Source organism: Strix aluco, chromosome 12 (genome assembly GCF_031877795.1).
Source record: "Strix aluco isolate bStrAlu1 chromosome 12, bStrAlu1.hap1, whole genome shotgun sequence".
NCBI lineage: Eukaryota > Metazoa > Chordata > Aves > Strigiformes > Strigidae > Strix > Strix aluco.
In genome coordinates, this window is record NC_133942.1 from 7,788,920 (window position 1) to 7,816,828 (window position 27,909).

General features: G+C 40.3%; 2 protein-coding genes across 6 annotated transcripts in view; both read right to left on the minus strand.

Annotated features, from left to right (window-relative positions):
• Nucleotides 1-981: 981 nt before the first annotated feature.
• On the minus strand, nucleotides 982-8,830 carry FBXL22 (F-box and leucine rich repeat protein 22). Its single transcript, XM_074837984.1, has 2 exons — nucleotides 6,616-8,830; nucleotides 982-3,805 (listed from the first exon to the last, which is right to left on the minus strand). Exons 1-2 carry the CDS (start codon nucleotides 6,948-6,950, stop codon nucleotides 3,460-3,462), a joined length of 681 nt encoding a protein of 226 aa, XP_074694085.1. The 5' UTR covers nucleotides 6,951-8,830; the 3' UTR covers nucleotides 982-3,459.
• A 267-nt stretch (nucleotides 8,831-9,097) lies between these two features.
• USP3 (ubiquitin specific peptidase 3) overlaps nucleotides 9,098-27,909 on the minus strand; it is a 102,586-nt gene continuing 83,774 nt past the window's right edge. For all 5 annotated transcript variants that reach the window (XM_074837980.1, XM_074837977.1, XM_074837978.1 and 2 more), the window contains 11 exons: nucleotides 27,006-27,087; nucleotides 24,359-24,441; nucleotides 23,337-23,450; nucleotides 22,543-22,656; nucleotides 18,217-18,363; nucleotides 16,135-16,241; nucleotides 15,896-15,976; nucleotides 14,866-14,984; nucleotides 14,584-14,697; nucleotides 14,401-14,468; nucleotides 9,098-12,830 (listed from right to left, as the gene is read on the minus strand). In XM_074837980.1, the coding sequence (XP_074694081.1) occupies nucleotides 12,665-12,830; nucleotides 14,401-14,468; nucleotides 14,584-14,697; nucleotides 14,866-14,984; nucleotides 15,896-15,976; nucleotides 16,135-16,241; nucleotides 18,217-18,363; nucleotides 22,543-22,656; nucleotides 23,337-23,450; nucleotides 24,359-24,441; nucleotides 27,006-27,087 (1,195 nt within the window). In that variant the 3' untranslated portion in view covers nucleotides 9,098-12,664. The remainder of the gene's footprint in view (nucleotides 12,831-14,400; nucleotides 14,469-14,583; nucleotides 14,698-14,865; nucleotides 14,985-15,895; nucleotides 15,977-16,134; nucleotides 16,242-18,216; nucleotides 18,364-22,542; nucleotides 22,657-23,336; nucleotides 23,451-24,358; nucleotides 24,442-27,005; nucleotides 27,088-27,909) is intronic.

Genomic DNA, 27,909 nt, shown 5'->3' on the forward strand with positions numbered 1-27,909 from the left:
TATCCCAGTTGTAAATGCTGTTTTAGGATTGCTGTTTGTCCTTCCTGTCAGTGCTTCCAGTTTTGTTCCTTACTTTGTAGTGCATAAGGGTCTTACTTAAATTTTAGGAATGAGTTAATGAAATACCAGAATATTAATGTCATGCCATTAAATATCTCTAAGTTGTGAAAATGCAATAATGAAATTATTTTCTTTATTTGTCTTCTGGGTGAGTGTTTCTTACAGATACTCATACTGATCAAGTATTTCTTGAGAATTTCAGCTGTTTGACTAAGCTTCTGTAATGATTTATTTCTTAGCTCAACCAAATTAGAGAGTACTAAAGGATATTTGTGGATCAATTAACCAGGATGGAAAGGAGGAGTAAGTATAATCACTTCTGTGGAGAGCTGTAAAGTCAGTCCTCTTTCCATTTTTGAGGCACCACATAATGTTTTCAGGAGTTCATAGCATCAGTTCTTGCAGAGGAAAGAGTAAGCCCTAGGAGTGTAGTCTATTAAAATATTTCTGCTGAGATTGTTTAAAACTTACCTTCTTAGAGAGACTGATTGGAAATACAGTTTTACAGTACTACTCTCACAGTAAAAATAGGCTTTAAGTGGAATTTTGATAGCATGTTTCCTTTTTTTCCTGTTCAAATGTGAATGAAAGACAATGTAGCAGTTGAAATAAATCTTTCTTCCAAGACCAGCTGAGGCATCTGAGCCAAGTTCTCCATTATGACACCCCAAGCTTTTTCTCTGTATAGCTTTAATATTAGGAGCCAACAGTATTGTAAAAAGAATATAGCGAGAAGTTGGAAAATCACACCAATTATTCCTAAGTAACTGAGGCCTAACTTCAGAACTTGTTTATACAGTTTAGAGGCCAATGAGAAGGGGGAAAATGTCTGCTTTACTTCAACAGTAGTTTTTCACAATTTTTGTGGGAGAGCTGCTAAGTCATGCTATTCTCTAAATTTAAAGAAAAACATGTATCATGTCAGATATTTGTGACAGCCTTTAATAATGTGTTAAATAGCAATTTAAGAAGTCGCAAGTTCTGTTCCTTAAGAGGAAAAGCTAGCTTTGTAGTCTTCCAGTTATATAAAAGATTACAATGTGGACAAGTAGTAAGTCTGCAAAGCTATACCTGTAGATACAACTGTTAAAATGTAAAAAAACTATCAGATTATTTTGAACCACGATAGTCTTGATATGCTTGAATTCCAGTGATGTAAGTTCCAGTTCATGTGTTTTTAACTAGCAGGTTTCATCTGCGTTTTGTTACCACTGCAGTAAGAATAATTATCAACAATTGCAGAGCCCCTCATGTAAACGAAAAACAGGCTTGCTATGGTATATGCACATAGATTGCTGTGGTGACAAAGTCTTGAGCAATTGTTGTATAATGGAACAGAAATGTTGACTCTCTTTATAGGACAGAACAGTATTTCCAAATGTTAGCATTTGCTTTAAGGACACACACGCTCAGGTATTCCTACTCTGTGTAAGGTTTTAGTTTAAAATGAAATCCTAACTACTGTAGACTTCATTGTGACTTAAGCTGAAACTATTTAGGATCCACAGAGTTTGTCAGCTGGTCTGTGTGCAGCCTTCTGCTTGATGTCTAAGCTGAGCTGACATCTGGTCCTCTAGAGGAACCTTATCGATAGCCAGATTTAACCATGGGTCATTTTTTGTGAGGGTAAAGTTCTTCAGTGGATTATATTGAATGCGAGAGAGATTGAAGGTGAACACAAGTTCACCTTCAGCAAGAATGGGCAGGATTATATATTACGGTGAGCTCTCTAGGAGTCAGAATTCTGAACTGCTGAACAAAATGGAAAATAACGGAAAGCAGAATTTGAGGACATGTTCCCACATAGAGTGAAGCATGGGGTTTGAGACAGGGTGATTTTTTAAAAAGCATACTGTAGTTCAAACAAAAGCCTGAATAATTCAAACTAGATGATCACAATGATTTTTCTGTATTGTTATACTCAGACAGACTCAACAAATAAAACTTTTGACAGGTAACTGCAGTACAGCTGACACACTAAGGTGGCACTCAGAAATGTTTACCTTTCCTCAGGCAAAAATCTGGAAGTGCCTTTAAGAGTCTCGGTACATGGTGTTACCAGTCCTGAGTACTCAACACCATGACCAAATCCCAGTATGTTGGCATCAAGGCAAATTTTATCCAGCAGAATGAAACTGTGCCAACCTTTGGTGTCAGATTTTGTAGATGATGCCATAGCAACACTTCATAAAACAAATGTTTCACTTCCCTGTAGCAGAGCAGCATGCAGGAAAGTGACAGCCTTGTGGTTTAGGATGAAAATAGCTATTTGTTTTTTCCTTGCAGTGAGAAACAGGTGTTTCTCTACTGTAGTGTAGCATTTAGCATTTAAAGCTACAGGTTTTAAGTCACTGTCTTTTCCTGTAGGTTAGTTCTGTAAACTAGCATTTGTTCATATGTCAACTTTAAAAAATAACTAGGTGTATCTTGTCAAAGTACATTAAACAAAGGGTCGGACTGTGTTGTGCACACGACCGTGCATCCCTCATTTAATAAATGACAAATCAGCGACAAATGTTAATCACTGAGGAAGGGATGGTTGTCAGGTACTCTGCTTTTGCTACGAAGAGCTTACATGACACAATGATCACCTTTAGCAGGTAGAGTAACCATATGGATATATCCTTTAACAGAATGTGCAAGTCACTCAATTAGCGAAGCTCTGTCTGCTGCGGCTTTGTGCCCTTTCCCATTACAGAAAGCAAGGGGGTGCACTCTGAACCTGGTGACTCAACAGGAGGGTCCTCACTCTTTGTATCTCTTCCATTAGACATAAACTGTTGACTAAGTCTGAGACTAAGATTGGATCCAGCTGCACCTAGGCTCCATAAGGGGCTTAGAAAAGCAAAGGGGTCCACTCTCACCCTCGTGACTCAGTGGGCTGATCTTTCTTACTCTTTGCAACTCTGGCCTCTGGGTGAATCATTCTAACTTGATTCTAACTCGATTTTCCTTTGTATGTTTTTTCCATGCAGTAATTCATAAGGTGAACCTTGCCATCAAATTTATTGAACTCGGTCACATTTTATTATTTTACCCGAATTAAAACATACTGCTGCTTCTTTCTTCTGTGAGGTGCATCCCACTCATCTGTGACAAGAGGATATCAGAATTGCAGTTTTCAGCCTTAATTGGGTCTAGTATTTTGTGACAGCAATGCAGGTTTTCCAGTTTCAAGGAATAACAGAAAGCAAACAGTTTTTTTCCTTAAGACTGTCCTGGTGGAGATGCATGTCTTACCCTAGTGTAGCCTTCACAAAACTTAGCAACCATTTGTTTGGACTTAAACCAGAATGCAGGTAAGTAGCCACAGCTGATTGAAGCAGTGCTACCCAAGAGGAGAGTGGAAGGAGTGAAGTAAAATACTCACACTGACTAAGTTTATACCATTTGTTGCACTTAAAGCTGAATCAATTTTCTTGATGCTTTTTCAAGCATCAACTTTTTTTCTGGCTTATTGTCTGGAATCATGTTAGCACTTCTCTCTGCTCTCAGCATTACTGAAGGACATTTTTCCCTGACTCTCTCTAGGCCAGTTTGTGTTATGTTCCGGCAGAAATCCACGTGGAGCGTTTGCAGTGATCCCCCATAGAGGGTCACTGCTTCTAGTGTCTGGTCAGTGATCCGCACACAGTTTTCCAGTTTGAGTGTCTTGAGATTTGGGCAGTTCTTGAGCAGAAGCAAGATGCAATCGTCTGTAACGTGGCCGCATCCAGAGAGGGTCAGAGATCGCAGGTTTGGAGATCTGAAAACATGATCATTACAGGTGAGATGAGGGGAAAAATAAGTAATAGAACTTGGAGAAGCTAGTATTGTCAAGAGTAAATAGGAAGGTTAGAAAAATACCTCCTCTTCCATCAGGAGGGGTATGAATGTATGAGTTAAGTGGGGGCATATGTCGATCTTAATGCTCAGCTTTACTAATGGCAATACTTACCTACCTTCTTTGCTTTTTCTGTTGGTAGCAACATCCATAGCTCAGTTGGCATAGTGGCGAAGGGGACGTGGACACCTATTTAAGCTGCAGCTGCACTGTTTTTTCTTAAGGAGTTGCACAGTGCTGCACTTCTCCAAGTGCAGCGAATGAAGACCCAGTAGAGATGAGATTCAAGTCAGGGTGAATTTGAGGACAATTGAGTGAAGAAGCTGCTGTGTAGACATGCTGAGCATGGGCAAGTAAGACACTCCCGCTCTTTATTTTACAGGGGTTAATGGGTGTATTTCAGCTCCTTGGATTTACTGAGTAGGTGCCAGCTACTGCCTAAGAGTGGTGGTGTTTGAACCCCACATCACTCTTAAACCTTCCTTCAAATCATTGCAACTGGCAAGAACTCTACTGTAAAACACTGACACAACAAATTTAGAAAGCTTTCTTTTTTGTTGCTTGGGTAGATCTGGGAAAGTGCAGAAGAGGCCTGTTCCAAGTCAGTGTGTTGATGACTTACGCTAACTGTCCTGTGTAGAAAACCGGAGCAGACCAGTTATGAGTAGCTGTTGTGCTGACCAGGCATGCTTGCAAAGCCCCTTGTGCACCAACCTGCAAAGCCTTTTGTACAAAGTGTTTGGTTTCTGGCTTACACCTCTCTCCAGGGAGCACCAGGGCAGCTATCCATCTGTTTAGCTAAATGCAGCTTCCTATTTCTCTGTCAGCACAGGACTTCTTTCTTAGGCTCAGTTGTTGCAGGGAAAAATGATTACAGCAATGCTGTTGCTGATCTTGTGAGACCTTTGGCCAGAACTGTCAGCCTGCCTCCATCCTGTAAGAACTGTAAGGTGTCTGTAAGCGCTTCCATGTAAACATTTGTGCTTACAGCCTCTGTCAGGGTTTTAGGTGTACAACAGCAGTGGGGGCAAACAAGAGTCCCTGTGAGTGCTGCAGTGTTTTCTTTTGACTTAAAAACTGGTACATAGTACATTCCTCTTTCTCTATACCCCACCCTATCCCCCTGCCACTGCTTGACTTCACCTTTTGAGCAATGGTAATAGAGTGCACGATCTTTTTGTTTTACTCTTTTCCTTTCCACTTAACATTTAGAAAAGCGAATGTTTTAAAGCAGACAAGGTCAAAAAAGGCTCCAACCTGCCACCCCTTGTGGCTTCATCAACAGAATAAAACTACTCCAAACTCAGGGAGAAAAGCTGTATATTTGTTTAATTTGCCTTTTTCTTTGCACAGAATGCTAGGACTTTCAATGGGTTGCTGCAAAAAAAAAAAAAAAAAAAAGGTAGGAATGTGTCTTAGGAAGGCTAAAATGGATGAGGGGGGTGTGCGTGTCAATACAAACTGTCACTTATAAATGAGTTCAGTTTAACTTGCAGAAATGAATCCATGTAAGGCTGAAAGGCAGTTGCTGAATTTTTATGGACTTGGAGATTGCTTAGTACCCAGGCTTTGCTTTGAATCTTGTCCAGCAACCAGTTTGGGGTTATGGGTTCTGCAGAGGAGAAAGGCACTTAAACTATTTCTGCAGAGCTGTGGTCCTGTGTCCTCTTCCTGAATCCTAATTTGTGAGAGCAAAAAAATGGAAATACTGTGTAGCACCACGATAGACATTCAGGTACCAACGTGAGCAAATACTTCCTCCTACACCTTGCTTTGTAGGCAGAGATGTGCTTCCTAATGATACTTTGCTAATTAATCAAATTTTTTTATCAGTTGTTCTAGAACAGTTACTACTGCAATTTCATACTTGCAACAACGTTTTGTTTTGAACCTACATTTCAGCCCTTGTTTTGAGATACTGCACTGTTGCTGGTTCTCACTAAGACACTGTGTCCTGTCAGTATCCTGTAATTTGCTGGGGTTTTTAAACTGTTACTTCCAAATAGAACTTTCTGGCTTCCGTGCTGTGGCACAAGGTGTGCCATTTCAGGCTAGGCACTGACGTGCCCCTTCCAGCTCTCATCTAGGACCACAGCCATCCTCAGTGTTACTGAACACTAGGATTGGCTCTACTGCCTTTGCTCCTCCCCATGTAATTTAACTTTTTTTTTCTTAGAGCTGCTTTGTAGCTGTAATGCTGTTATAAGAAATGGTATGCACCTGGAACTGCTTTTCCATAGTGGTACTTTCCTTTACTGTAGTTTATAAAAAGCTTAGATAGAGTTAAATTTCAGTATAAAGGCAATAGTTGTTTTTTAGAATGAAACAATTCTGGTGTTTAGTAACATGCTTAATGAACTGGGTTTTGTTATGACATATATTCACTATCTGAAGTCAGGTCTTTCCTCTAGCCCCTCCCCCAGGACAATGCCTGGCCCTGCCAGAATGGTAGGTTGCAGTTAAGCAGCAGTGTAGTAGGCAGCATTGCACTTCCCATTCTTCAAAAAAAAAAAAAGGAGGAAAAAAATAGGCTTAAGCAAAGTCAATATGAAGTATACACTACTGCCACTAGAAAACCAACTTAACACTATATTAGAACTGCAAAGTCAAAACACTCACGTACTCAATGCTCCATTTCAGGTAGGAGGTATGGAGTAAATAGCTCTCATTGTCTCATTTCAAGGCAGTTAACCTTTACAGCAGATGTAGAGTTTCAAACCCAAAGAACGTACCTGTTGCAAACTTCTAGTAAAAAATCATTGACAGTGTTTTCATGCCTGTTACAGAAGTCTTTCTGGAAATTGTTTTTCATCCAGTCCTCAATGTTACACACCTTGACTCTGTCTGAATACCAGCAGATGGATAAGTATTTTAAAGCAGGTCCCAGGAGAAAATTATCCTTCTTTAGTTCCGCTGGAGAATGAAAGTTCAACAAAGACCACAGTAAAGGATCCTGAAACACTTCTAGCAACTTGTGACATGTTTTTGCTAAACTTTTCCTACTATTTTTGTCCAGAAAGGAAAATAGATGTAGAAGGCATTCCCGATTCAGCTGGGTTATATGCATAGCAGTCAGAGCGTGTTAGAGAGAAGAGTGTCTCCTGGCCTTGTGGAATCACAGCAGTGCTGGAGGGGGCTCAGAATCCCCAGAAGGCTGTTGCACATATATGGTTGTGGAATGGTGTTTATTTTTGGCGAACAACTGGTGCAGAAGCTAAGAACAGGGAAAGGAAAAGAACATGCATGCGTGAAACTCTTGTTCTGTTTCTACAAGGGAATGGAATGGGCATGTAGAATAGCAGCACTTGGCTTTCACAAAATGTTTCCTTAAAAGGGATTTCTTTCCTTTTAGGCACTTCTGAAGTTAGCAAAGTTCTTGTGCTGAGTTACTGAACTGGGGGTGGGGCGGGGGCTGTAGCTACAGCTGCGAGGAGCTTTGCCAGCCTCTCACGTCCGGAGGATTTGGCTTTCCAAGCAGAAGGGTGTGTTTGCGGTCTACAATTTTTAGCCTTGAATTGTGTGGTGATTTTTCTAAGGTTGCACCTTTGCTTCATGTTCAAGGACTGTTATACTGGATAATGAACGTTCACAAACAGCTTGTAAAGTCTGCAGCTTCAGTTTACAAGCCTCAGACTTAGAGGCAGTTTCCTGCGCGCTGTTATTGGAATAAACAAAGCTAGCTCTTCCCCCTCCGTTTGCAGGAGGAAGGTAACGATACACAGGAGGGCACGCGTGGGAACACCAAGGCTATGTTTAGCTGCTTGTAGGCCTGTGCTTTTCATAGATGTCTTCTATGAGCTTGAGTTTACAAGTGTTCTTGTGTTTTTTGTAAGTTTAGTTCTGTTACCCTAGACTTGGCAGTTTTGGTGGGAAAAGGATATATAGAATTGGTTTTAGCAATAATAGTGTTTGGTTTCCAGTGGTGAGAGAAACTGTAGCAGAAAGTCTGTCTGAGAAGAAAAATACATCTACAGCAAATGGCAGGTTGGAATTAAAAGCAACACTAAACAGCCCCAACACTTTCATGTTTGTGAAATGTTTGAGCTAGTGGTAGTTTAAGCCTATCTTCTGTCTGGTGTTTATACAGGAAAATAATATATTCAACTAACTAGTAGATATTAACAGCAAAACAGCCCTGCAGGAATTAAGTGGCTTGCACGCTTTTAGTAGCTGAGATTTTATGTACCTATGCATTTTAATTGGTGCCACTTAACCCTGTCATCTATTGAAACAAACCCAACGTTCACCTCTTCCTCCTTACCCTGAGAAGGCAGTTTGAAATTCAACTCTGAAAAACAGGATTTGAAATTTGTTGACAGTCTGCAACAATTATTTTAGCTTCCTATCTGTGCTTCGGTAATGTGCATGCTCACAGTGTCTAGATCTGTTTAATTCTTTAGAGTTAGTAATTTTCTATTACATATGGTGAGCTGCACTTAGCTGCCAGTCTTTCTGGTTTCATATCCTTTGTCATTTAATATTTTCCTTGAAATGAGAAGGAGATTCCTGCTCCCCACCCATGCTCAGAAACAGGCTATGGACAGTGGCATGAGCACTTTATGAAGCCACGAAAGGGACAAGAAGAGTAGATGATTTCACATACCAGGTAAGCCAGTCACTGGAGAACAGCAGCTTAAATGGTGTGCCAGCAGGTGTTGTTCTTCATTTTCATAGTAGCATTTTCAACTCTCACTCTGTCCCTTTCTACTTTTCAGAACTTACCTTCATTTTTGAGCAGGTTTAAATAGTTGAGACTGCTCAGAGTTGTAATGCACACAGGAATATTATTTATAAAAAAACCAAGCAGCAAGCAAAATTGAATGACAAGGTTATCATTGCTAGGATGGCCTCTTCTCACAGTCTTGACCTAAAAATTAACAGCTGTTGGGTGGTAAGGCCCTCGAATGGCAGGTCTTCTTTGAGCTTAGATGCTAAGTTGGGGTAGAGGTGTGTTAAACAGTGGGAACACTTCAGTTTTGTTGCTTTATTTTGTTTTCCCCAGAACAAGGTAGAATACTCTGCCATCTGTGTGATTTACACTAATGATACTCTGCAAGCCTGTAGAAGGACAAGAGGAGTTTCATTTTCTAAGGAAAGGAGACACTTTAATGGCACATTTTCCATAAACACACTGTGTGCATGAGATATAATTCACATTCAACCTGGAAATGCTCCAGAAACACACACAAGATGAGCACAGTCAGTAATCCTCACTGAAAATTACACACTAGGTTTTAATGGTAAACAATTACAACTATGGCACTACAGTACTTGAGGATATCCTAAAGCACATTGGAATCAATTTTCAAGGTGCCGATTACCTCAGCAGTAAGACATAGACACATCAGTAATGAAACATCGTTGGGAAAACTTCTGAACACCACGCGTTATGCTTTCCATTGATTTAGTAAAATCCTTGTAAGTGGCCTTGGGCTTTTGATACAAATCCACTGTCCTTGCCTGTTCGAAAGTTTTAAACTCGCCTCTCATGCTGACACCTGTTACCACCTGGAAAGCACCTTCTGACTATACAATGAGAAGGAGCTCCCTTGTAAGTGCCTTAGAGTTTCGCATAATGCTGCACTTAACAGCTCACTATCCAATACACTAAAGCAGAAGTACTCTGAGAGCTGGACATTTTGCAGTTTTGTTTTTACATAAATCTTGTCTCCAGTTGTATACATGGCTAAACAATTACTAACAAAAGGACAACCTTTGATCAGACAAATTTTGGTGAAAAAAATATGCAAGTCTTTGAACTGTAGAGAGCAGTTGTTGCTTGCAGAGCAGTCACAAGCAAGAAAAAAATTCTTGCCCGTTAGTGTGTACTATGATCAGCAGTAAGTAGAAAAGAAACATTTGGCTTAAATGAAATGAGATATTCCCCCTGCCGCCCCCCGCCCCCTTCCCCCCAAGCTAGTAGATAAATATAGGATATACAAGTAAGGTTAAAAATGTAATACTAGGCCAGGTGCAGTATATGTTACTGGTTCAGTGCTCAGTTACTTTTTTTTTTTTTGACACCACACTGAATAGAATACAGTGGATAAGCAAAGTTCTCCACCAGGAAGAGAAATACTTGTGTTGCCACAACAAACTGTTCATACTGTCCATCTGGGTTTGCAGTGGGAGAAAGTTAAATTAGGAGAGGATTTACAATGTACTTGTTCCAGCAAAGCCTATGGCTGAGTCCTTACCACCACCTGCTGCAAGAACAAGCCTGACGTGATTGCATTGTGTTCCCATGGCCGTGTCTCTAATGGACCATGCTGGATAGATAGAGATGTTACACAGCAAATGTCACGGAAAAGAAATACTGAAGTGAGAACATAACTCTGACCCAAAAAATTAAATGGAGAAGTAAGAAGCTGCTTAAAATAAGTGAATGTAGCTGAAGATTACAAATTTAAGTTTCTAAAAATACAGAAAGGCACATTTACATCACTGGTTTGCAAGAACACTGCGTACACCTGACTACTGTAAGTTAAACTGCTCTGGGCCATAGCTAGTTGTGTATTTTAAGCTTTGTGTTCCCAAAAGTACAATTCTAAAGCAATCCAATCCAAGTAGCATGCAGACAAAATGCAGCTATAGCTACAACCTACTTAACTTCCCAACTAACTGTGAGCAGTGAGGCTGCCCCTCAGGGTAATAACGTGGTAAGATACTTCACTTGCCCTGCACACCGGTGACATCTGTCAAATACCTTTTTCTTGTATAAATGATAACAGCTACCTATTCTGATTAGAAGGCAGGCTCTGGCTGCAAGAATCAGAGAAAGGGTAGGTGACAAACTATCTACAATTTAAAGCAATGAAAAGTTCTATTTATTGTTCAACTTAAGTAAAAGAAGACATCCTTATATATGTTACGTAATGTATCAAATAATAATCACAATAGGTTTTAACTAGTGTACAGTTTACATATTCATACACCATTAGCAATGCTGAATGCTTTCTGCAGTTTTATATGAAGCCAATTTCTCTTTCCTGGTTTAAGATGCTGTGAAAAAGCTATGAAGAGTGACATTTTAAAAAAAAATCTGATTGTGATTTCCACTATTTGTCTGTGTACAGCTAGCAGGTAACCCACAGCAAGGAAATTGGTGCGTACTCCATGTGCACCAGCTTGAGCTGTAGTACAGCCTGTAGGGAAATTTTTACTGTGTACTACGATGTCTTTCAGAAGCACTAACTTAAAAAGCGTAATCATCACATTTTCCTCAAGTTCTTATGTGTTTTCAGACTACCATCTCTTACTGTTACCATAAACTAAAGGTGCTGTTTGATTGTGTGAGTCTACATTAAGTAAATTCTACTCTTATTACCACACTTTTGAAGATTTAGGAGTGTCCACTTCCTTGCTAGGCAAATGGGGGACAGCTAGAAAGGATGGGCTGGGGGAAGAGATCTGAAATGCAGCATCTGTCAAATTTCAGATTTTTTGGTGACTCCTGGCTTTTGCAATATTGGTTTCCCTGTCCACCTTTTTTAAATCTTACTAGCCGAGTTCCTCTCTCCAGTGTGGCAGTACAGCTAAAATCCAGTATTTTTTTAAGCAGAAGTCTTTCTCCATTACATAGCCAACTTATAGAAATTTTACCAGTGTTCATCTAGAGACTGCAAATAAAGATCCCGCACGGGGCCAATGTGTAAATACTACAGCTCCCCGAGTCTGCCCCAGTCAGCCAGCAGTCTCAGCTCATCATTTCTACAAGGCAGGTTCTGATGTGAAACTAAGCATCTTCCCTTGAGTTTGCACTGGAACCGATAATTGTTATGCAAGGCATGTGGAACACCAACTGCTTCCTTTCAGTTTAAGTGGACTGCAGCTATATTTAGACTGAAGACTGTTCTCACAAACCCCAAAATTTGGGTTTGTACTCCCAGTTTCCACCAGGAAGGAGGTTTGGGGTCCCACTGCCAGGAAGTCTCCAAGTTCTCAAGCAAGTAAGTATTCATGATCAAATTTCAGGATGACAGTCTAAAACAAGAGATGTCTAAGGCAATTCAGGTTTAGTTAAAAAAACATAAATCTCAACACAATTTAGACATGTATATATTTTAAGATTTTTTTTAAAAAAAATTTGAAGGGGGGAGGGCAGAGCATGTGAGGAATACTTGAATTAAACTGCAGTATTGATACAACTGAACCAACTGTTTATTTACAATGATTCCTGAAAGTCAGCAGCCTGAATACACACCAATATAGCAGCAATTACCTGGTCTATTTAATGATGCCATATCTCCTCTCTTCTGCAGACAAAGAATGATTATTCAGAGGTCACTGTTTAGTTTCTCGCACAAGGGAAAATAGTATGTGCAAACAATTCCTTGATTTAAAGAGATTAAATCATATCTACGTAACAGCTGTGAGAACAGCATGAAGTTGTATTGCTCTTCATAATCAGAAGCACATTTGTAAGGACAGAAAGCTTCTCTGATGTAAATGTGCCTTTAGAAAGTGAGAACTGAAAACATTAATATAAAAAAGTCAAATAACTAAGTATTTCATGAAACTATATATATAAAAATTGAGTTATCACAACTAAAGCAGCAAATCAAAATCTGCTGAGGTTTTCTGGTATAACTAAAAAAAAAAAAAAGTTAGTTTGTGTCCAAGTTCAGTAAGTCAAATGCTACCATTGACACAACAAAACTAAAACCCACAAGAGGAAATTGAAAAGTGCACAATGAAATTAATAGTCTTGGATCAAGTATTTATGGAAAAATGGAAATGTTTTGTCCGGTGGACTTGATAAGTAAGAATTAAAAGGAGGTATTAAAGTTTATCTGATCCAGATTTGGCTTGCCGTTCCACGTAGAAGAGGATGTAGGCCTTGGCCTTTACCACAGTCTCCTCGTCGGTCAAAGTTACAGTACTGTCGTTAAAATGGAACCAACGGCCTTCGTGAGCTGCGTATGCGGTGTAATGTCCAGAGCCAACGCTGTCAGCAGGAGGGAGGCGGGGAAAGAAAGGACAATCAGAAGGAGACACACCACCTCATTCTCTGATGCATTTCCTATTAGGGCTTCCAGGAACCAGAGGAAGAAAGGAACTGACAGCCCTCCACAACAGTTGGTAAGATGCTTCCCTTCTTATCTGTAGGGCTTAAAGTTCTCCAAATTAAAGTTTTACATTAAGTAAAATAAGCCCTTACTGGGATGAGTTGAAAGGTTTTTTTGATATGAACTTACTAGCATCCCGTAGTTTTTGTACAAGCAAGGCTTCTTGCAACACTGAACTTCCATGTTTGTCTACCTAAAAATCAAGTCTCTCTGTTACTATTCCAAGCATTAGCTATAAAAATTTCAGTATGTTCCATCTGCAGAAATCCTACCCATTTAGATCTAGAGAGACTCACATAGTCTAAATATAATCAAAAGAGCTCACAGGAAAACTAATCCCAGAATACCAAGAAGAAAACTTTTCAAGTTCATCTTAAACTGATCCACGTCTTGGAGCCAGACCTTGGAACCGGAACTACAAACCCATCAATTTTTGTTACCCTGCCACCCCAAGACAAGGCCTGCTTTCACCTGCTTACATGTTGTAACACATGTTCAGTGCTTCCAACTGTCTTGATTCCATCCGAATCATGACCAGCTCTCCTTTGCTGTCCGTATAGTTCTTTTCCTATGACTTTGAAGCACCAGTCAGATGCACTGTGGGGCTACAAGGGCTGCCTCGAGCAGTCAGTTTCTAAGAGTCCAGAGCATTCCTCCCGAGAAAGCAAGTGGAGGGGCTTTCTGGACAGAACTTTTGGGTTAGTACCTTGGAATTAAATTCAGGTATCAGCAAGGTTTTGATTAATGGGATTTACTTTCTTTAAGAAAACTCCTTTCACAGCTCACACCCCTAGAGTGATTGCCTGACTGACAAGAACATGTTTCTCTCAGGATAAACAGTTGTCTTGGCCCTATTACTGCTACTCTCAACAGATCTGTTCAGGGCTGGGAAAAGGAAAAAACCAAAACAACACACACCCAGCAACTTTACTTCAAAATATGAACACTAGCCAGCCTTGTGGCATGCCTACCACTGTCACTCCTCTGGGAGAGAAGGCAAATACAGGATAATTGCTTTCACTGTGCCAGTCTTAAGTCTACAGTTGTTCCAACCATGCGCACACACTTTTTTGGCACAAATGCACACGCATCTTTCAAAGTGAGTAAGAGGAAGAAATATTTCTGCTTTGTACTAATTTCAAAACGAGGCAGTAACTTCTGAAAGGCTCCTTGCTTCAATCTGTTGGTTTAGGGCTTTCTATTCCTAGAGGAACTACGCTACTTTCATTCCGTCTCCCCCAGAGACTGCCAATGGGCATTCACAGGAATGACTGTATAGATCTATCTGAAGTTAATTCAGCTTAGTTCTGTGTACGTTTATAAATCACTGCTTATTTCCACCAGTAAAAATACAGACATTCACGAGGGACAGAAAAACCTTAACACTCTGCATGTACTTCAGTGGGGAGAAGGTCTCCGCCAAGAAGCAGGCTTACTCCATGTACTCACCCTGAACCATGATGCACAACAACAGCCGCAAGGTCATACAGGCAGCTTTCTGGGCCACTGTTTTCAGGCTGTGGTTAAAAAGACAGAAAGCTCTTAAAATCTCAATAGCTCCTACCGTAATTTGTAATAAAGACACATGTCGTGGAACAAATTTCAACAGAAAGTATCGGTGAGCCTTCATACCTCTAACAAGTAGCATTTCATGTCTAGGCCTCGTAAGGGAAACTCAACATACGTATCAACCTTGTTTCTCAGATATGCTGTCCAGTGAAATCGTTTCAAGTGTAAGCATAGCACCTACAGGATTAAAAAAAATAAATAAAACACAGATGCCTTAGAGGAAGAGGTTGAACCTAGTGCTAGACACCTGCAATAGCCTATGGGAGGGTTAGGTCTTGGTCTACTAACGGTCGTTATTTCCGTTGACATATTGTCACACCGTTAACTTTTCGTACTTATACGAACCTTTGGTAGTTTCTGAATCCAGAATTTTTTGGTGGACTTCTGTTTCTTTTTGCATTTGTGACACATATACAGCTCTGTCTCATCAAGTTCTTCCAGGTCTGTAAAACTGCGAAGACAATCTAAAAAAGAACAAGATACAAAAAACAAAACACCCACACAAAGAAACCTGATTCATGATCACATCAAGTGATTTTTTGGTAACATGAAATACAACAAATACAGCAATATAGAAAAGGCATTCATATCTGCTATGCTCATTCTAGTTATTATATATGCATTTATGCAGCAAAAAGCTGTGTAATAATGTGTTTTAATAGAGTAACCTGTTGTAACATGCAGCGTTCCCTGTTAACACAGCTATAAGCAATTCAACAGAAAAAACAGGCGCTCCCAAAATCTTCCATCTTTCAAACACAATTCTGTCCAACATTCAGCACAACTATTTTCAAAAGAAACTAAATTACTTTCTAAAACTTTTAAAGGTGATTTGGTTTTAGGTATAAAGTGAATGGAGAAAATATTTGATTAATATTCACAAATCTGCAGCAAGTACATTCATAAATCCGTAAAAATTAACATCCTTTATAATAAGGTCAGTAACAGCACTACTGCCCAACTTTGCGGGATTGTATTTATGTTGTCTAAAAAGCTGAACACTAAGCACAGACCCTTGGCAAATGCCAATGGGCAACAATGCAGGTGAGTGCTGGTTGGAAAGACTGGGATACATTAGAATACTCTGACCACAAAGGAGAACCCCTGCTGGACGACTCCTTGATATTTAGCTGACCTCCTGAAGCACTTCTCAGCCTCAGTTTATCGTAGCAGTATGTCAATACACAGTGACTGCGGTAAAACCTGCACGGAAAATTATTTTGGCACCTTCTATCACAGAATCTCATAAAATTAGATGGCTTTGTGGCACCAAGTCACACCCTAGGTGAAGGCCTGGCTCCTCTGAAATAGGTGCTCTGAAGAGTATGTAATCTTAGTCCTAGTAATGATTTCATTACCCAAGCACTCCTCTTACCTCGTAGTGTGCACATTGGTCCATTTTCTTGATTTTTAGTACGTTTATTTCTGAACTGACTTGGAATATCTAGTGAAAGGTCTAGAAAAACAAACAGAAAAAATAGGGCTGAACAAAACAATGCCTAATCTTTTCAGGCCAAAACTCTGGTTCAGTTTGAGACATCTAAATATATCAAGCTTCTGATTTACTTTTCTGCCTTAAGTCACCTGGTATTTTGAAAACAAGAGGCACCTTACCTAGGAATGGGTCAAACTTTCTAGATTCAGTCCCACATATTAGGCAGTTGACTTCATTTTGAAGAATGCCTCCAAAAATCGCTGTGACAACAGTAGACGCTCCATTTCTAGACAAACCACGTGAGAGAGGTAAAGTCAGTCAGAGTGTCTGAGCTTAATTTTCAGTACCTGTTATGTGTTTGCTGCTTGCAACTCATGGCTACTAGGCAGAGCAGTTTTGTCCATGTGTAACAAACAGTGACTGAGTTCATCCAGCAGGCACTTCATTCACCCCAGAATTGTACAGTGCAAGTATTTAGCTGCTACAATACTTCAACCTAAAGAAAGTGTGAACCACGTATGCTCTAAGCAGATGCTCAAAATTTCAGTGTTGAAAGTATTCTGGTTGATTGCATTTCTACAGTGGAGAGCTGATGCTCACAGCGGTACAGTATTTTAACCCGGTAATTAGGGCCATTTCTGAAACAAAAATTCTTCCCTCTTAGGTAGGTCGAGCATATTTTTGTTTTAATTCTACACCCTTTGTTACAAGTAATTTCAACTTCTTAAAACATATCTCTGCACTTCTTCACTTCCAAAGACAGCTTAAGTTGCATTAAGATATGATAAACGATATATGCATTATCATCACTGTTCTCTATGCTTTCATTACTCTCTTGAATCGTCTTAGCAGGTTACATAATTGACTTACTTCTTATAGTCCCATTTAAACAAAAATTTTGTTATATTATGATACAACTTCTAAACGTGCTAGTTTGCGCTGGCAGATCTGATGCTACAAGCCCGCAGAAACCTGTGTTCCTTATCTGCACTCCACCCACATCTTTACAGTTGATCTGAACACTTCTTGTTGAGCAGAAGGAAATGGCTACCCAAATAAACTGATGCTTGAGAGCATTCACAGCACATTTATTACTTTACTGTAGCCATTTAAGGCTACGTGACCTTAATTTGCCCTTGACAGAAGGCAGCTCACTCCACCCTCACCATGCATGTGAACAGCCGTTCTCCAGACAAATTTACAGTAGATCTGTGAACGAAGTTTAAATTCTCCTTGGGTTTTGACATTCAGAATGTTGTCAAAACAAAATTGGTTTAGTTTTCAAATACACTTCAATTCTAAGAACATTTTAAGATTCTTTTGTGGGATTTTTAAGCATCAGCAAAGCACCATAAATGTGGTAAAAAGCACAGTCCAACTCTAGGCTTTCCCTAACAAACCATCTATAAAACCCTGCATCTCTCAGACCTGCTTGCTATGACCTAATCAGTATAGGAAGGGAAAGCTCACTCAACTCTTACGTAGGGAATCCAAGGACTTAGGGACCAAATGTGCAGGCTGAACTGACTTAACATTCCTTCCTGAAGCAAATTAAAATGTTTTCTCTGTCACAGTCTCAATCTGAGAGAAAACACACCTGGGACAGAATTCAGAAACAACAGTATTTTGAGAAGTACAGAAAGAGGAGTGAAACACGTGGATTACTACCTCTGTTTCAAGACACACAGTAACATGAAAATCACAATTACCAGGGGAAAAAAGCAACACCTTTAACTGTGTCAATTGATACACAAATACAGCAAGATCATCTGCAGGAAAATTGACTTCAAACTGTAACTGTACTGCTCAGTCGTTAATGCAGGAGGTCTGCTGACACTTTAAACCTACAAATCATTGGCCATCTTTTTTGCTCCTGTGCCATTCAGCCCATCTATCACCCTACAGCAGTGAGATTGTCTGGACAGAAGAATGAATTTTATATGGGTATAGAATAGAAAACAGAGGTGTTTTGTGGGGTTTTTTTTTTTGGTTTCTGAAAGACTAATGAACTAAGATGTGTTTACAACTTAAGTCTGTATGCTCACTCACACCTCTGAAAAATGCTGATCTAAGCTACTTCCTTCTGAAAGGAAGCACATCTTACAGGATGCTAATCCTTTATAACCTGCAGCTTTGTAATTTGTAACATTACAGAGGGACTACAGAAAAAACAAGGAGCCATGAATTTGAAACTTCAGATCCACCACACACAGACCCATACAAAGGCATTAACGTTTTGAAGAAATTAAAACGCTTCTTACATGCAACATTTGTTGCTTGCAGACAGGCTAGAATTTTCTTGCAAAATTACTGAACGTGAAACGCCATTGAAGCCACCCTGGAGTTCCAGGTGTAGATGGTCCAAAAGGTAACGCATGAACTCGTGGGCATCCTGTTGCTGGTATCCCCTTAAGAGAAAAGGAAACAACAGCAACAAAATCACCAAATACACAGGTTGCTTTAGTGCTGACACACAGAGAGCAGCAGGGTCACAGGAAGGAACCATTGCTTCTTAATAATACTGAGAAGACTTTCCAGAGACATACATATTTTGTACCAAAAAAGTCTTCCAAGTAGCCTTTGGAAAGGTACAGCAAAGTCTAGACAAACTAAGCAATTTTGGTCCTTTGCAGCTCACTTGCTCTCTGCACGTCTCTTTTTGAGGAACGGCGAAACGTTAAAGAATATACATTTTTAGATAGGAAGAGATCTTTTTTAGAAAACAACAGGGAGCAGTAGAGATGTACCATTTGCTCACATATTCAGCTTAACATAGGTGCCATGTTCACTGGCCTCACCAAACTCAGTCTGTGCTAGTCACACCCTAGGTCTCATATACACGTTAATTAAAAGTACACAATGGTAGCAGGGACTTCCCCTCGCTCATACAAAGCCTTTCTCCTTTTTCTTTGTTATTGACTGTATTTGATTAGTACCCCTGCAGAACTGTTATGAATCACGTCCAACCAGCACACCCTACTTTGAAACTACCAAAAATTATGGTCAATATATCGAAATCTCACCCCTGGCAAGATTCAAAAGAAAGACACCACAAAACATATCGTGCACGTGGGATTCAGAGTCAGTACTTGTGAGAGGTTTTCATTCAGCCACTGATCCCACTCACTTCAGCAGCTCCAGGTATTTGCTTGCCCGTTTGCTCCCCTCCCCACCAAAGCCAGGAACTTCATCTTTGGATTTGTTTTCCACATGCATCTTTCAGCAACAATGTGAAGTCTGACATAATCAGGATGAGAGAGAGGCACTTCTTTCCTCTTCTAGGGCGCGATCTATAGCGATGCTCAGAACTGCACACCTCCCCTGCATAACCCACACACCATTTGTTGAGCGAGGAAGGTAATGGTGGGGTATCCAGAGCATCTCTTGAGCATTTGGATTTGGCAGGATAGGGATCCAGTCTCAGATGTGTCATGCTATCCGTAGCACTGCTGCTCAAAGAGTTACAATTATTTTTTCACCACTAACAAACCTAATCGAAGGGTACAGAGAAGCCATCAGGGTAAAATGTGCCTTTACAGTTATTTAAGCTAAATCATGCATCAGATTTAACAAACAACTGCTATTCATTTGCTGTAAGATGTGCGCTGAGATGAAGTAGGAGAGCATACATAGTGTAACTGAAAACTTTGTGCAACACTGACATGATTACATGCAAGTCTCTGTAGGCCCAGTTGCAAAAATCCCTACACAGGAGGGTTGGCTTTCCCTCTTCCTCTTGGACATTCTTTAAAGCTGCTTTATCATGCCTCCCCTGCCCCTACTCCACGTAAGTATTAGCAGTAACTGTCACACAGGAATGTATGGGAAAGGACAACAGAGATGGTTTTTTTATGCTACTGCTCAGGGGAGGGAAAATGTCCTCATGGCACAGTACCCAGAGTTGGAGAGAAATGAGAAGTACGCAATGTGAGGTTGATGTGCTTAGTGAGAAACACAGGTATGTCCTGCAAAAGTACTGCTAGGGGGTAACAAAATATAAATTATTTAAAGCCTTTTCCTCTTGTAGAGTCACACTGATGTTTTCTTCCAAACTAGCAGCTTTGAAAGAAATCACCACATTTGTCTGTAGATCTTAGAGCACCGTGAGAAGCAGCAGCAGCACTACCTACCTTTCACAACAGAAAAACTGTCACACACAAACACTGCTGTGCTTCAACAGGGCAAGTCCTGTACAGCCAAAACCAGGACTTAATTCTCCCAAAGTTGCAAAATACACGTTGTTATGGAACAAAGTAGTAAAACAAACTCAACTTCCAAGCTGCACATTAACTGTGCACACTGTAGGATAATGTTGAAGGTGCTGAGATAACACAGGATTTGTGCTTACTTTACTGAATACAGATATCTTCAATTTAATAAACATTTAAGCAATCAAAATAAACCAGCTGCAGATTAAATTTATGGAAAGTCTTTGCTTCAGACACCTTTTCAACATTAAATATCTCATAAAAGAGCTCTGAGGTATACTGCACACTTGCTCTGCAACAAATTTGATGAAACCACCTCTGAAATCATTCCACATTGTTGGTTGTGCTCCTGATGCAAGTGTTTATAGATGGAAAATCCCTTGGATTTGTTAAAAAGCTCAAGTATAGATACAGATCTTTAAAAGAACACAGTGATAGGGATGATGCACTGTTTAAAATAAACAACAATCTTAAAAGCAAAAAGCACAGTTTCTGTGGTAGTCAGCTTGTGTAATAAAACTGATCTCCATCCACCTGAAGCAATTCCATTCAAGCCCACCTCTAACATTCCTTTTCCTACTGCCAACAGAATATAAACAGGAACAGTTACTAGGAAGAGAGAGCATACTATTTATACAGCAATAAATCTGCAAAATATACATCTTGCAACTCGGCGTGAGGCTGCAGCACTATCTCAGCATGCAGTAGGATGACAGCCGCAGCCTTTGTCCAACAGCCAAGGAGCAGGACTTCCCCAGCAGCATTAGAGCCCAGAGGTGCTCCACTTGTGCTCAGAGTGACTATAAACGATACTCTCTACTCCCTGTATGCAGTGTGAGACAGAGGGCCACGGAGCACATCAGCAGAGGTTTTTTCCTATAACCTTCTGTAAGAAGAACAGCACTTGCAGTCCTCGAAGGCAGGCACGACACGCCTCTATCAACTGAAATCTCTTTGGGCTAAAACAAACCACGTTCCCAACCGTGTCTCCTCCCCTGCCCCGTCGCTTCAGGCTTCGTAAGCACAAGCCAAGCGCCTGGTCTGCTGTTAACATGCTACTGGCTCCAGCTTTCTTTCACATCTACATCCATCCACCTTCTCCTCCCGATCTCACAAGAAGCGCATGAGGTAGAACTACAATTCCAGCATCATTAGCTTTTACAAGGTACAATTAAGCACTGAACAAATTCAGATTTTCTCCCTGGATCATGTGGGAGCAGGGAGCTACTGAGCAGCTAACTTCATTCTCCATGTGATTTAATGAGTTATCTTACCAATTAATCACGGACATGCTCCCAGCTAACTAGGAATAAAAAGGGAAGGGGAAGAACCCCAACAAACAGCACTTTTTCTTTTAAAAGCTGTGATAAAACCCACAGTGCTGAAAATTTGCTGGAGGAACTTTAATGAACTGGTTTCTCACTTAGTCTAACAAGAATTAGAGTGAAGACTGTAATAGGGAAACTGGTCAAGGACATTATGGATGATGTTCATTTACCTATAAAATGTTTTGGTCGCTGCTTGCTACTACTGGTATTAAACTTCCTTGATTCTCATAAGCCAAGTGAAACATATTTGGCAGTGTGAAGAACAGAATGAATAGGTTTGTGTTATTTGGGTTGCTCGTTGAGCAGATGTGTTCACAGCATCTTTTCAGCACTGCTGGAGATGTAACAGATAACAGAACATCTTTACTACCTGAGAACATGGAGCAACTTACCTTCATCACAATATATCCTAACAGGTTTCAGTGCTCCTTTGAAAGAGGTTCAGGGGCCAGGACAGGGAGACCTTGGAGAGGAACGATACTTCGATTTACTTGGGGAACCTTCTTTTTATTAACTTTTTTGTCAGTATGGGCACAAAATGCCTATTATGCACAAGATTTTTTTCTTATAGACCTTGTTTCATTCCAGCTGGTGACTACGATATTTTGAGAGAATCAAGGAAGTTTCAGCCAGTATGTTTGCATTTAGACCTGTAGGTGCTGTACCCTTTTTAAACTGACTACATCACTTTCTTATTGCAGCCAAGCTTAGGTTCTGTCAACACCGTGCACTTCGCATTTACCTACAAGTCATTATCTTGATTCTTCTGCCCTTTGAGCACTGGCTCAAAGGTACACCACTACTATTTTAGTATTTGAAACATTTGTCCTCCCTGACACTGCTACATGTAGCATATGGTAAAAGGGCAGGGGAAAAAAAAACACTACCGATGAACACAAAACTTGATCAAAGTGAAGATTCTTTTCAAAGCCTCTTTGTGGGCATATGGGAAAGCTGCATAGAGTGCGTCCCACGGATTCAGCAAGTTTTAGAGGACACCAGCAATACAAGGTTGCAATCAAGACTATTGTTCTTATGTTACAAAACTTACCTAAAATTTGGCATGATTTTCCAAACAACGTAAAACAAAGACTCTGGACTAAATGCAGTTTGGCTTCCCTGCCATAAAGCACAGAGCGTCTTTCTGAATTCTTCCACCAATGAACTAGAAAGAAAGTAAAAGCTGGTGATTAATATGGGTTTGCGTTGTAACCCTTAGAGGGTGGTACAAATATCAGACATTACTTTGGTTAAGATTGTAATGATTGGATAAACATCCTTTCCAGTACTTCAGTGATTTTATGTCCAAAATCCTACCCATAACGTCAGAGAGAGACAGGTTAGGAAAATACATTTCACCGTTGAAGACTCACCTGGAAGTCTATCCACCTTTTGCCATTTTACTGTAGACTCTGCTAACATCATCCCTTTAACGCTGGCTCAAACAAGCTACAGATTGTGAATTGGTTAATTTTTTTTTAAATTTCTTTTTGGTAGAATGTTCACTTGCAGCCTCATTCCTATTACTATATATTAGCTGGAATTAAGTAACGTCATGTCTGGAGTACATATAACTAGCACTTCTTAACCTTACTTTAAACACAGTTACACTCCAGTACTTTCTGATGTATATGACCGCTTCCCCCGCAGCACCAGACCTATATTAACAAACTGCCAGCGATAGAAGTTTCTTTTGCACAGACAATTATTTTTCTATGACTCCGTGTCCCCCCATGAATCAACTTTTCTATGACTCTACAACAGTGAAAGCCTAGAGTGGCTCTACTACCCAAGCATTTGCTGTTTTCTGTAAAGTTCAGTGCTAACACAGGACATGCAGCTTACACATTGTTATCCCCCTGGCTCCTGGTATGGTAAGTTCGCCTGCCTGCCGTCTTCCCATTCCTCAGCTCCACAGCAGGCAACTCTTTGAAGTAACAGCAAAACTGTTGAATGTTACTATGGAAAAAGGGAAAATTAATGAAGTCCTTAAAAGGCAGAGAATAAAGGCAATATTACATATTCTGGAGCCTTTTCTTTGAAATGCATAAACGCAACTTCATGTGGTGATAGAAGGCTGCAATCACCCACAGTTCAAGCTACAAGAAATACTGTAGCAAATACTCATCTTCTGTAAGTGACTGAGCAGATCTGTAAATACCATCCTGGTCCCAACTATCTGAAATAATGACATTTTGGCTCTGCTTTGCCTAAGAGCTACCATGACAGACTGAGGTATCAGAAGGCATTCCCTAACAAAGCAGACTGCAGCTGCTGAGGAGGTTAACTCCGTGCCTACCACCACCTCTCAATCCTGGCCTCTGCTACCCCAGTCCCCATGAGGGAACATAAGCAGCATGTGCCTCAACGCCTGCCAGTGAATCCCCAATGATGGAAAAGAAAATGGAGACCGATTAGTGCCGCTATAGCCTGACTCAGTAGTCTCCCAGTGAAGTAGGCGAATTCAGAAATGCCAAAGGACAATTACAGAGCAGCGGCAGTCTTGGCAGCAATGAAATGAAGTCTAACACCTCAGCACTGCAGAAACTTCTCCCACCCGCTTCCAAGAGCCCCCTTCCCTCAAAGCACCGTCTCTGCTTTCCCACCGACCATAAGCAGCAGCATTTCAACAGCCTCAGCAACGAAAGGGCAGTCTCCTTTTCTGCTGAGGACACGGCAGGCTTCCTCTGGAACGCTGCGCCACAGGAGTCCCTCACACTGCGAAACGCAACCGTATGGTACCTGCACACACCCCTTCCTGCAAATCCAGGTACACTTTCGTACGGTGGTAACTTGCCACATTCACTTGCCTAACGCTACAGCACACCACCACTCTCACAGAGGCACGGGGGAAGCTTCAGAGGTACCTGAGCGACTGAAGGATTGCATTCATGAAACACGTATTCCCCAGGTTCCGAAGACCTGTGGCACAAAGGGCAGTGGTGCTTCCCTGAAAATGAGAATGGTTCAGTTAAAGACTTATCATTGCTCCCCACTTTCTCCCCACAGAGCTGTTACTGTTATATCAGCACAGATTTAAACAATAAGCTACACTGCTTGGAAAGCGCAGTTTCAAAGCCAAAGCAACCTCACCAGCTCTAACTGCCTTGAACCTACGTCTTGACACAAAACCTGTTTCTTACTCATTCCTGTCAACAGAAAACTATACTACATCTTTTCCTGTGCGAATAGATCTAAAATAGGACAACATGGAGGTAATCACAGGCTTTTACTGCAAAGTACTTGTGTGTATGTACGTTAAATATTCACACTCCGATAGTGTTCGGTGAGAACTGGACAGCAGTTTCCCTAAAGTGACTTTGAAAAATGAAAATACCAATCCTTATCCATCTAGTCCCATGTCTAATATGCAGTGTGGCAGCCTGCAGGTTGTTTTTAAGTCACCAGCATTAGCCTGCTGTCTGGGTGGGGTCTTGTGGTAGCCAGGAGTGTTTTTGAAAGACAGACAACAGCTTTTATTTGGGAAAGAAACAGTCAATTTAGACTGTGCAACAAAAAGCAATGTGTTGAATAAAGAGAAGCAAAATATACACCATTTACAGCCTACAAGTTTCAACAGGTTAGAGCACTGTTACCCACAGATGAGCTTGCTTTTTTGCCAGAATCTTCAGGGTGGGCTGGGAGGAGAAGGAAGAGAAACGTGGACAGTGTTGCATTTATGATTTCTAGAATCCAAAACACTCAGACACATTCCATTGTCTACAAAGTACCACATTGGAAGTTCATCAAATTTTGGGGCATTCTTCACTATTCTAACAGAATTTAAAAGCTAGACTATCTTTTAGTAGTAGTATCTCGAAATGAGCATATTACTTGATACCAAAGACTGCATGCAAATGCAGGTTACCAAATATATATTCAAAGTTCCAATAAAACTTTTTTTCCTCCCCAAATCTACCACAAACATAATCTCTGGTGAAGAACTAATGACAGTAGATATTTGTGTATATGTTGTTAAAAAAAAAGTATTATTTACATAAGCAATTTACCCATTCAGTCAGAATTGTTTAAAGAGAGACCTGTTTTCCAATAAAGGAGGAAAACTTTTAAGTACAAACACCACGGTTCCCTTAGCGTATTCTTTTCTCACACTCTTGCCTGGGGTGACACAGCTCGGTATTACTGCAAACAGCAGTGCCCTGTCTTTTCTAGATAAGGATCCAATGTGCCAACAATAAAAAGATCATCTGTTGCCATGGGCAATAATCAAGTATTAATAAAACTGGGAAATCAGCACAGACTAAGAAGAATAAAAGCAGCATTAAACTAATGCTTTCTATTTCCATCTTCTCTGTATCTAAATGTTGCCTAGAATCTTCTTTCTGGTTTTTACCAGCTTTGAGTTTTCCAGACAATGATGCGGTGTGTTGCCATAGCAAAAAAAATCCCCACTATTTCTCCCAGGCTTCCTCAATCACCCCAGGATTGGGACAGTACAGGAAGCATACACATCACATTCAGAGGACCCTAAATTGACTGTAGGTAGTGCATTTTTGAAGTAACTAAACCCCTACAGACTTTGCAAAACAGCGACTGCTTTGCTCCCACCCTCTTATTTCCATTCATACTCAAGAACTACTTCTCTTCATAATCAGGTAGCTGTTCTTTAGCTCCCTTTGACTACACTGCTGTCCTGCAGCCCCAGGGTCCAAGGAGGAACAGCCCTGCTCCACCACACCTTCTGGCTGAGGGTGAAAATGAAGCAATTACATACAGCTGGGTTAGTAACTACCTCTCCCTCCCTAAAATCTGGGAGAAATTATGCAGATTAGAAACTCCCTCAACCCAAACTGTGGAAAACAGAGACATTTGGTTTGGGGCATTCTTTGACTGGAAGAAACTATGCAGCCCTTCAGCTGTCTAGCAAGGGCTTGGATCATCCTCTCCTGGGTGCTGTTCTGCAGATGTGAAGTTAAAAGAGCAGGAAGATGAGAGTGAGAAAAGCTTTCAGAATAGTTCACAGTTCCTTTTGAAAGCAAGTTTTACTACGCTCTTCTAAAAATGTTAAAATTTTTTACTTTTTCCTAACAATTACTTTTATACCCCTACAAAAAAAAACAGTGCACCTGCTTCTTTGCCTTCTGCACTGTTAAGGAAAAAAAAAAAAAAAAACCACACCACACCAAAAGATACCCTTTGTCTGCTCAGGAAAAAAAAAGGCTTATGTCTACCCATGTTTCAATCCCAACAGATACTAGCTCCTTCCAACTTCGCTGATCCCACCAAGCTCAAACTGCCCTGAAGCTCCATCTTGACAAGAAACCCTTCTTAAGCACAGGGAAGCTCAAAGTCTAGCTCAACAGAAACGCGGCAGAATATCAAACACTTTTGTGAGAAGGGGCTCTTCCAGGTGTGTGGTCAGGAGATGAGAAAGACAAAGTGCACCAAGCAAAATTTGGGTAACTGCTTGTAACTATTTCAAGTCTAGGCCAACTGTAAGACTCAACAGGTTTAGAAAACCCCCCCATAAACTTACTGTACCATCATACTTACATTTACTTTTAATAACTTGCTGTTCAGAGATGAGTTTTCCAATAGTTTTCTTTTCCTATGTCTGTCTGATGTAAAGGCTGAACTGTTGGAAAGTAATTAAAAGAGGTTACTTACTCTAAAAATAAAATATCGCATGAATTGGACAACAGGTAATCATCCTAATGTTTACCACGGTGGTTACATCTGCTCGGTTGTCATTAAGAGAGCAAAGAGCTTCCCAATTGCAACATACACTTTTCCATGTCTTAAAACAGACTGCACCTCCCTCAGAGTACAGATGCACATCCTATTTTCAACACTACACTAATGTCCAAGTTAATTGCATTAAGTTATGCATGCTACAGTATGCATGTTGAAGAGTGGCCTTATTAGCAGGGTACTTTTCATCTAACATATCGATCTTTTTCCTTATTCAAAGGAATACTCAATACAGAATTCGCCATAAAATTCTTCTGTAAGAGAAATCATCTAAGCCTTTAGAAAGACAACTTCAAAAAATCAGGACAAAGTAAAGTTACCAAAAATCATAGCACTCGAGAGAATAGTTGACCTCTACGTAAATAAAAATACATGAGGTTATAACATTTGTGTAATACAAAGTTGCAAGAACAATTAGTTATTCTTTTCCACATCACTGGAAATTACTGGCCCCTCAATTCTACCAGTTTATGACCTCTCTCTAATCCAACAGCAAAATCCTAATTCATTCCAGATTTTAGGTAGGGTCTTTTGTTTGTTGTTTGGTTTTGGTTTTTTTTTTTTTTTCATTTTTGAATTATGAAATCCTCCCAACATTCAAAACCTGTCATTACACACAACAGAAGCCTCCATGGTATTATTTACCTCCCAAAGAGTAACATCTCCTAGACATTTCCAAAATACTACTGTGCACTTCTCATTACGC

Coding starts and splice junctions, on each gene's coding strand:
- FBXL22 (XM_074837984.1), bottom strand. CDS start 6,950: ATGCATATAACCCAGCTGAATCGGGAATGCCTTCTACATCTATTTTCC. Junction 3,806..6,615: donor TTACTAGAAGTTTGCAACAG/GTACGTTCTTTG, acceptor TCATGTTTTCAG/ATCTCCAAACCTGCGATCTC.